Source organism: Microchirus variegatus, assembly GCF_963457635.1.
Source record: "Microchirus variegatus genome assembly, chromosome: 23".
In the NCBI taxonomy this organism is placed as follows: Eukaryota; Metazoa; Chordata; class Actinopteri; order Pleuronectiformes; family Soleidae; genus Microchirus; species Microchirus variegatus.
The window spans coordinates 9929613-9940531 of record NC_139824.1 but is presented as its reverse complement, the minus strand read 5'-3'; the positions used below and the strand labels follow the sequence as shown (position 1 = coordinate 9940531).

General features: G+C 39.9%; 1 protein-coding gene across 1 annotated transcript in view; it reads right to left on the bottom strand.

The window, feature by feature from the left end:
* Positions 1-8551: 8551 nt before the first annotated feature.
* Positions 8552-10919, bottom strand: part of fbxo41 (F-box protein 41) — a gene marked incomplete at both ends in the record, with an annotated part of 34219 nt that continues 31851 nt past the window's right edge. The window contains 4 exons of the mRNA XM_083909755.1: positions 8552-8614; positions 10144-10259; positions 10341-10499; positions 10718-10836. Coding sequence (XP_083765881.1) covers positions 8552-8614; positions 10144-10259; positions 10341-10499; positions 10718-10836 — 457 coding nt within the window. The remainder of the gene's footprint in view (positions 8615-10143; positions 10260-10340; positions 10500-10717; positions 10837-10919) is intronic.

Genomic DNA, 10919 nt, shown 5'->3' with positions numbered 1-10919 from the left:
ATATACGTACATATATGTATATATAGGGGAAGGAGCACGTAGACAGACACAGGTGAACCTAATCCGGGTGCGGTGAAAAAAATCTCACCGGCAGGAAATGCACAATATCAGGAAGCGAAGCATCGGACACAAGGAGAGAGGTAAGTGTATCAAAGAATGACAGGAAACTGTTGGTTGAGGGTGTGTTTTTTTGTTTTTTTTGTTTACCGAAACACAGTCCAATTTGAGCACCACAGCTCCTAGATTTACTGTCAATGATGTACGTCACCAGCTAAACACTGTCGGTCAGTGATATGGGTCAGATTAAGAGCTATTTAGCATGCATTGTGACAAAGTATTTCACTAAGTGATACATTTAGAGTGCCACAGTGTCAATACACTCCCCCGTCTTGAAGAAATGAACACTTAAAATGACCATACAGTAACTATGTGGTAAAATGATGGTAATGATGTTTCATATTATGTTAACGTTCCCCGTTAATAACAATTAAAGAGCATAGAATTCATTAAAATAGACTAAGATGAACAGAAAAGATTAAAAACAGCAGCTGCTACACTCTTAGAAATAAGGGTTTCAAAAGGGTCCTTCTACAAGGGCTGAGGTTCTACCTGAAACCATTTGTTTTTCAAGGGTTCTTGGTAACACTAATGGTTCCAGTAAGAACCATTTTGATCCAGAGAACTCTTTAAAACCCCTTTCCTGAATAAAGGGTTTTAAAAGGGTTCATGGTGGAACCCTCCAAAAGGGCTCCACCATGGCTTGTTCTCCTATGAGGACAAGCCGAAGAACCTTATATGGTTCTACTTAGCACTTTTATTTCTAAGAGCGTAGGTTAACGCATGATGAGTTTCTATAACGACACCAGAAAAAGACACCCGTGACGCCATGTTTACGTGCCGCGAGACCAGAGTCCAGGCACTGTTTACCAGTTAGCTCCGTTAGCTGCATTAGCTCGTTTAGTGACGTTAGCGCGCCTACAGTCGAACCGAAGCGGTCTGTTTATTAAACGAAAAGAGCAGCGCTACAAATAACCAGCTGTACCTGCGTATGTGCGTCTCTGTTTTTAAAGTTTAGCATTACTTTAGAGACTCATTTCAACAATCGGGAGTCACGTAAACACGACGTCACGAGCGTCTTTTTGCTTTCCGTCGTCATGTGTTAACGTGTGTTAACACGCCCAGCACTAGATTTAACCCTTAGTGCTCACGTAAAATAAAAATAAGACCCAACTCCTTATTTGGACATCCTGGGGGTGTGTGTTTATAAGTCACATAATCAGGCTTTTAAAAAAGTGTTTTGTTGATTCAAATTTTTGATTAAATTTATATCCCATTTGTACTTTATCTTTATTGCTGATTACTATATATCGTTATATGATGCCATAACCCACAAAACCTCATCTATATCAAAACTTTTATGCTGCTCAAAGGTAAGCAAACGTGGCCTAAAAGTATGAATAATAATAAGGGAATTTAAGTGCATTAATTTTTCTTTCTGTGTTTTCCAGAGCAAACCACTACCAAAGCGTCAAGGACACAGAAACACAGATTAATCCGCTCACACAGCTCCAGTCAATGAGAGTTCATGTTACATCTCAGGAAAGATTATCAAAGACTTGCCAAAACATGGTGTAACAGAGTTTTCCCCCCTGAACACAGCTGTGCCTCATCGAGACCAGGACCAAGTTTAAAAATCATTGACTGTATTTCTCACTGTCTGCACTCTTGACTTCAGAATTTTTTCTTTCTTTTCTTTTTTCCTCTCATGGCTTCGGAAAATAGTTTTAGGAAAATCAAGATAAAGCAGACATTAGTATTCACACACTCGCATCGCTGCGACTCAGACTCTGCATTTTATTACACTTTAACAGCGATCAGTGGATCATTGACAAAAAGCTGGGACATGAACCGGACCAGGATTCATGGGAGTCCTTTGAAAGGTCTCCTTGTGTGCAAAAGCTTTAAAGCTGAAACCTTGTTTTCTGTGGCCAGTGTAGTCGACCCCTCCGCTCCCTCCCTCCCTCCCTCCCCCATTCAGACATTTGGAAAGCAGAGAGGGATACACAGGGACAAAGTTCTGGCAGGAGTCCCGGTCCAGCAGGAGAACACGTGAGGCTGCAGAGACGACTTAACCATTCAGCTTCAGAGGGGAAAGTCGTCTGCTTGGTTTTAACAGACAGAAAAACACCACTAACTATGCATTAAAACAGCCAGTGCTGATTATTAATTCAATTATAATGCACAATTTGTATAATAATAAAGGTCATTTCCAAATATTTTTTTATAAGAATCATAATGGAATATGATTTAACTAGTGCTGGGCACTACACTCTTAGAAATAAGGGTTCCAAAAGGGTTATTCTACAAGGGCTGAGGTTCTACCTGGAACCATTTGCTTCTGAAAAACCCTTTCCCCAAAGAAAGTGTTTTTCAAGGGTTCTTGGTAATACTAATGGTTCCACTAAGAACCATTTTGATCCAGAGAACCCTTTAAAACCCCTTTCCTGAATAAAGGGTTTTAAAAGGGTTCTTGATGGAACCTAATGTGGTTCTACTTAGCTTTGATTTCTAAGAGCGTATGTTAACGCATGACACGTTTCCATAACGACTGACCAGAGTAAGTGTGTAATTTACGTTTGGTACTACACAAATAAAATTAAACTGAAGTGAACGTTCAAGGACCAGCGTGTGAGATTTAGTGCCATCTATGGGTGAAGTGGTATATTGAAATCCACTAATACATATCTCACAATTTTATGAGTACTTTTTACTCAGGTGTGTTTATGTAGTTGGTAAAAATGAATTTGACATGAGGACAGTTGGTGACAGAAGAGGACACAAGGGACAAGAGGGAGGCAGGTGATCCGCTGTGGCGACCCCTGAGGGGAGAAGCTGAACAAAAAGGTGTCAGATACCAAAATATCCCAGATGACTGAGTCTGTGCTGCATTCAGGAGAGATTCAGGAGTAGAAATCCGGCCAAAACACCAGCCATTTACAGCACAATCATGACGTCACACCCCATTTCTTTTATATAAAAATGATTTCAAATAAAACCTATTTAAGAAGACCTCAACAACAGCGTTTAGAAATATAAAAAAACACCCAAGATGACGTTTTCAAATATACTGGCAGCTAATTACCGGTCGATGCGCAGGTGAACAGGTATAAGGAAAGCGTCCAATACAAACACAAAGGCAGGAAGTCAAAGAACAGACACATGAGGTCAGCTATTTTAAAGTAAAACAGGAAGTGATGACACGGTGGCCAGACAGGAAGTCACAGACAGCAGAGCCCATCATGACCTCTATTGTAATAAAACGGAATGGTTCAAACGGTTTGTTACACTCACTTCACTGACCTCATAAGATGAATCTGTTCCAATTTCTGACGATTTAGCTGCAACACAAAGGAGATACTTAATATTACTGGGACATTATTCATATTTTATATTAAATCCTTCATAACATTTCTTTAGATCCAACACAAACCAGACAAAATTATTTTATTAACAGTATTATAAAATAATTTAAAATTTGACATTCTCCATAATTAAGTACATTTTCTTTAATTAAAATGGATGTAGCTCTAATATCATAACCATTGCTCAAAGTGGGACCGGTATCAGTGCTGGCTTATCATATGTTATTATTATTTTGGAATAGCACCTTCCGTGTGTGGTCTCTCTCATCCATCTCTGGTGTTCCATCCCTTGGTGGGTTGCCAGGTCTGTGAGCGAGCCTTCAAAAATCAGGGACCCGGTATTTTCGTTTGAAAAAACAAACCATAAAGTGAACTCCAGTTCCACTTTACTCATTCCTATAGTGGGAGCTGAAGAAGATTTTTCAGTTGTAGTAATGCATGATAAGGAACGTAAAGGCCAACATAAAACACTGTGCAACATTAGCATAGCTAGCTGTTGTGAATGTCAGCCACGCCAGTGCTGTGCTAGTGTTTTTATTACGTTAGCCCTACGCTAATGCTAGTAGTAGCTTTGCTAGCTTACATTTGGAAACAGGTTCGCCAAGTTAGCCGCAAAGTAGTAGCATGCTAATGCAAAACAAACATATAGCGTATTGGTGAATAGACACCTAGTCGTTTCAGTATAACACCATGTTCTGTGGTGAACCGTGTGAAAATGTCTCACCCACCACCTCTTCACTCCCACCTCCCCGCTCCAGACAGCACAGCTGCTGCTGATGAGCCGCTGCCTGGTGTAGCGTGATGAATGAGCGAAAATCAAAATTACTCCAAAAAATTTGAAAATCAAGGATGCACACCATCGGGCCATGCTCAACCCATATCCAAAGTCTTAGGGTGATCTGACTAACGGTCAGCGAGATATGCCTGTCACAGACAGACAGAACTTGCTTTATAAATAGATATATAAAGAAGTTAGTTTCCACCTTGCAATCATTCGCCACGCATTTAAAAAGCACTTGAGCAAATACAATTTAAAGCAATTTTTATTGATGACAAACAGACGGAGTGAAAATGAGTAGCAAAACATTTCCATCTATTGCAGTCACCGTTAGAGCGCTGATCAGCTTTTGGGAACGTTTGTTTTTTTTACAGCAACAAAATCCATTTTGTCGTCACGGCGACAAGTATCAATTGCGAGTGATGGTAGTCAAAAATAATACTCATAAAAAAATTATAATAATACTACAAAGACAAACTGCACACTTAATTGCCCAGATAAGTGTTGAGGTAATGTGTAAAATACTATTCAAATGAACGGGCATGAATACAATCATTCATACATAAAATATGTACAGAGAGGTACATGGACACACAGACGATGTCTTGATGAGTCGGCGTCACTGCAACAAAGACGTTTAAGAAATTAAATATACACACATGAACAAGGAAGCGCCTCGCTTTCTGGGCGGCGCTTCAGGCCGAAACGAATAAATTAAATCAGAAATCGCACGTGAACACGCAGAGAATGGAAATTCATGAGAACAAACATTGTTCCGGCTGAACTGTTGTGGTATGAGCATGAAATAAAGAACTCATACGAGGGTGAAAATAAGGTCATATTGGCTATGAACGTAAAAAAAACAAAAAAAACAACAACCCTAAATCACTCTTTTGTAACTTCTCCACAAAATTCATATTATCATTGCGACGTTTTCGGGAAATCGTACGCAAACAGTTAAGTCTTTCGCAACTTCACCAGTAGATGGCACCACACGTTCCACTCACAGACAAAAAAAACAAAAAACAAAAAAAAACACGCTTCCATTTCCGACTAAACTGGTGACCGACAGGCCAATAAAAGTGTTTTCAGGAAAAAAAGTGCATCATATTTTTGTCAAATACAGAGAAATAGCTAAACATTGAAAACAACACTCTTATAATAAATATCTGATATCTTTTCTTCTTTTTTTTGTTTATCTCACTAGTGCAACAACAGACTGAATCAAATAAAGTTATTAACCTGCAGGCAATCAAAGCTCTTTAAACATCTAATAATTTTTGCTTTGCCACAGTAGCAGAACAGTTAAGAAGGCAACTTAATGATTGATGCTTGAACACAAACATGCTAACATTATACACATCGCGCTCTCTCTCTTTTTTTATTGTTATTATTTTATAGAAATAAATAGCTGAATAATCATCTTTATCCTCTTCTTAAATAATTTCCATCTCTATATGACTCTGATGCACATTGAATATAAAGTATCTAATACACAACTTCAATTTTTCAACACTAACTTGTGATACATAATATAATTCTCTTATGTTTCCTTCGTTCCACTTTGAGAAGAGAAAACCACGCTTACAGAATAACGACCTGTAAACTTCCAACTGTTTCCACTCATATTTATGACCTTAATATTATAGAACATCAAATGTTGGTCCTTTTTTCTCGTTTTGTTTTCTCTTTTTTACAAACACTATGTACAGAGTAGCTGATAGCGAAGGCAGGATTGTCTAAAACTTAAAATCAACAAGTGCTTTTTTTGTTGTTGTCTCATCTCTGCTGCGACACATTCATCCCCCCCATAAAACCTTTTCGACGGAAACCCGAGCAGATAATCACGACTCGCTGTAGGATAATATAATATGCAGTAACTGGGACGAAAATGTTCTCGTGCAATAACCTCAAACGTCATGACTACAATATGCCCGACCGAGAACCAGCAGATTTACAACGTCCTGCTCAGTATTCACAGAAACCGTCACCTCGCTCTGTCGCGCACACTCCTCCCATGAGGTTAAATAAAACAAACACGGTGCACGCGGTGGCGTAAACAACTTGTTATGGCGTTCAAAAAGGTACAGTAAGAGAGACGTGATATTGTCCTTATCAAGGTTTCAAAACGGTGTGCATGGAGCTTTTTTCTTTTTACTTTATAAAGTATTGCACTTTCATATACAGGAACGCTCCGGAGAAGAAGAATCAGGAGACAGGAAATCCTCTACTTCTATCTGACCTTCCCTGCCACGTAAACGCCTACATCTTTCAAACACATGTGGCTCGAGCGATGTTTACCTCCGATCTTGAGATAACCCCGATTACATCATCATGCAGAGCCACAGATGACACACCGGGAGGAATCTACCACTCACAAACTTGGAAATAGATTTTTTTTTTGCGTGGTGCTATGTGCAGAAAATAGATGACCTTAAGACGGGAATATGTGTCATCGGAGGAAACATGTTTGAATTGAAATATTGGCTTGGTACAGCCTGTATATGTCTCCAAAATAACGTTTAAAATTGTAGACCGCTAACTGTTTTGGTTCCAAACCAACCAATCACCCAACTCATAGCACTTCAACACATGGGATACCCGCACATGTTGAACTCTACCAAAACTGAAAAAGCCCCAGTTCCCCTCTCAAAAACGTCTAGACCAGAGTAGTGGAGATTTTCCCACGTCCGCTTGATCATTCTCAGCTGCTGCTCCTTCACTTTCAATCTCCACTTCTAGCTAAAATTGACCAAATATGTTAAATGTTTATAAAATAAAAGAGGCTGTATGTGTGTTTATGTCGATGTGCATGAACACAGTCCTGAACGCCGCGTAGAAGCGGCGCGGGGCATCTTCCGAAAATTTGGCGACCACGCTCCTGAAACGTTTTGAATTGGGAACTATTATACTAAATGTTATGCATTATATATCGCCTTTAAATTGTTGGAACATCCCTGTGAATGATCACAGATAAAAGGAGTGTACACTCAGTGTCGCACACTGATCAGTATTGCTACTCATACATCTTCAAAGTTTCCGCGGCGTACGCTTAATCATAACCCAGAATTGTGCTAATTTGAAGGCGACAGCGAAGACTCGTTCTCTCGGGTTCGGTCGACGCGGCAGTCAGGGGCCACACGTCATAATACTGTACTGTACTGAGCTGGCTGAGAGCTGCACAACTGCCACCAGCAGAGGGAGCCAGAGGACGTCTGCTGATAGATAAATAAATAAGGAGTGTACAGACATAATCAAGCCATGTGACTAGAAATGGCACTGTTCAGTTTGAGAAAGTATGAAACCTCTATGATATATAAACACCACCGACTTATGGTTTTGCACCTGGAGAGAGCCCGGTCCACATGGAGCACAACACCACGTCTGCCCTACGTGGTCCCTCTTCCCTTTTGTTTATGGCACATTGGAGAAGACGCTCACAGACATGAGGGTACAGACACTGGTCCAAAATGGCACTGGGTATTTTGAGAGAGATGCGTGACGGACAGACGTCCCAGGGTTTTAGTGAACAGCAGAATCAACACAATCTACAAAGATGAGTCCAGGTTTGTGACACCAGGAAGCAGCGGATGCTAAGACGTGGCAAAATGCATCGTTGCCATACAGCGGCTAATAGACTGTCAAGGTCTTTTTTTCCCCTCAGGTAGGCCGTCCTCTGCTGTGCCTGGAGCTGCTGCAGCATGTTTCTGTTCAGGGTGGAAGCAGGAAGTGTTAATCCATTGTCAACTTTGAATATACAGTTGTGCAGAACACGCGCCGTGTGGAAACCATTTCGTCAGCTCTCAGCTTTACCTATGCATTCACTTGTTCACGCACACAAACATAAAGCCCCCCCATTTCAAGGCTTCATCTTGTTGGACATAATTCACTGTGGTAAGTATGTTAGCTGCTGTATAATGTGCTCCTGCCACTCAAGCTGAAGCATTACGTCGACGCAGACAGTCAAATACAGCACTGTCGCTTCTTTTACTCACTTTTGTGGTGAAAGCAAAACTTGGACTGATCATTTTTGGGCTATCTGAGTCTGTAAAGTTTAAAACAGGTTAGTGCGATTATTAGACCACATAACGCCTCCCCCGACTTGTTTTCATTCATGATTTCCACATTGGAACAGTAAATGTGATTTTTTTTCTGATTTGAACCTGTAGAGTATATGCAACATTGAGTCTTGGTCCGAGTTCATCGTGGTGAGCCTCTGTGGTTTCTGTTGGCGCTGCAGAAGCACGCAGCTCCATAGGTTGGGCTGAAAAAACAGCTGGATTTTCGAGTGGATGAGTGGAGCCAAGATGGCGCCTCACGCCAAGATTGTGAAGAGTCTGCACTAAAGGTGTTAGCAGAGGCTGTCTGCTTTCACATGCAGGATTTTGGAGAAACCGGGTCTTTTCTTCAGAGCCTGAAAGAAAAGAATAGAATATATGAATTATGTTAATTTGATTTAAAATAATATATATATACACATATATGTGTATACATATATACACGTATGTGTATAATTATATATGTACACATACATATATATATACATATATATAAACATACATATATACATATACATATACACACACATATATATATACACATATAGATATATATACATACATATATATATACATACTTATATACTATAAGTGCACACTTACCTGATTGTATGAACTGTTGCTTTTTATTAACCCAGAATGAGGAGATGGGTCATTTTGACCGCCATGTTTTAAAAACAACCCAAAAAACATGCATATTTGGGGATTTTAGGCAAACCGGACACTCTAAATTAACCATAGACGGCTCTGTGATGGACTGGTGACCTGTCCAGGGTGTGACCCCGCGTGAATCTCATGTGGAGGATAAAGTAGTAGAAGATGAATGAATGGATGGATGATGACTGGATTACTTCACAACAGTCACACTTGCAGAAGCCGCAAGAGAGTAATATCCAAGAAAAACACACGGGAAACTGACTCACACAAACAAAACAGAAATAAATCCTTTTCTCTTTTCCTTTCTTTGGTTTCCACCTCTTGTTTGTGTGTGTGGTCAGCTCAAAGAACAACCTGAGCTTCTAACCATGAGCCTCTGCTGTAGTGAGTTAGCAATCAGCACATCCTAGCCTTCACGGGGGACCACAGAGACTGAGTCACGGTTTGAACGGTGAGTAGTTAAATATAAATAGCTGTTAGCTTAACAGTCAGTCATGTAACTATAGTCGTACGTGACTCCAAGGATATGCTGCCTCGAAAAAAAAAAAAATCATTAGAAAGCATTCAACGGAGTGGAAAACCTCTGTGCACGCACTTCATCTCGCTGTTTATCTCGACAGTCACACAGTCAATGCTGCACAGGGTGGATGGAAGAGTAGTTGTATAATAAAGCGATGAGTGTAGTAAGTGGGCAGAAGATGTGAAAAGTTATTTTTCTTTGGTAGTATAAAAATGTCAAAAGGAAGTAGAAAATCCGGGTGATTTTTTTATTTATCATAAACCAGGAATCTAGCAAATAGAAGCTGTTAATGTTAATTATCAAACACTAGGTCACCTAAAATCAGTTGTTAGACTTGTTTACTGATCTTTTTTTTTTTTTATCTCGAATGACAATTTTGACAATTTCAAGAAGTTAAAGGAAAGGAAGGAAAGGAAAGGATCTTTACTGTCAACAGCAATTGTACAATGAAGTAAAAGTACCACTATTTTGATACAATTTTACTTAAGTACAATCAAAAGTACTGGTCTAAAAATGTAAAAAAGTAGCTTGTTAAAAATTTACTCACAGTTAAAGTTACCAAGTTACTTTTTTAACAAGGTCGGGTTCTTTTTTGTGTCGTACAACAAGTTAACGGATGCTGTTGCAAGTATGAAGTATGGTTCTGATGTTTCTCCATGAGTTGCATCTATGACTCATTAGCAGATGATGAGCATTCTGCTCCGTTACCTGCAGCTTGTTAACCATCTCATCGAACAGTTTCCTTGCTTCAGGACTGTTGGGGTCCTCAAAGTAGTCTTCTATACCGATTTGAACCACAATGGACTTCAGGTTACGGCAAACACCTACACAGCAAAGAGGACGAAGACAAAGCATTTGTAAAAAGTAGAAGCGAGTAAATAGAAATGATTTATGTCGTCACTCACTGTTGAAGTGGAGCAGGGCTTTCGGAGTGACCGGTGTGGACGTCAGCACCAGCATCTCCAGACCTTTCAGACCTTCTCTGCAAACCTCTGCTGCCACCTCCTGGTTGATTTCACTCACATGGTCCAACTCTAGCACCTGCAGGCGCATGCAGTTCCTCGCTGTTTGGTGGTGGTCGTGGTTTTTTTTAAAAAAAGGAAGTAAACAGATGATATAATATCGGCAAACCACAGAACAACACAGAATATAGTGAACTTCATAAGGACATGATCTCAGTAAACCCGCCCTTATGTTAGTGCAATTTAAGGTTTTTACTCCAGAAAGTGGTTGTTAAACATATAACAACACAACGAATGGTTGTTTTCTAAGTAATATTTACCCAGTGAGGCCAAACCCTGAATGCCACATCCAGCCCCTCCCACACCCAGAGCACGGAGGTGTGGCCAACATCTTCCAATCGTCTGCAGACATCGGTTACTGAAGCGAGCAGGTTGTTGGCTTAAAAAAACAAACAAAACAGTAATTATTGTACAGTAATATAACACTAACTTTTGTTATGATCAAAGTAGTAAAGACACAAG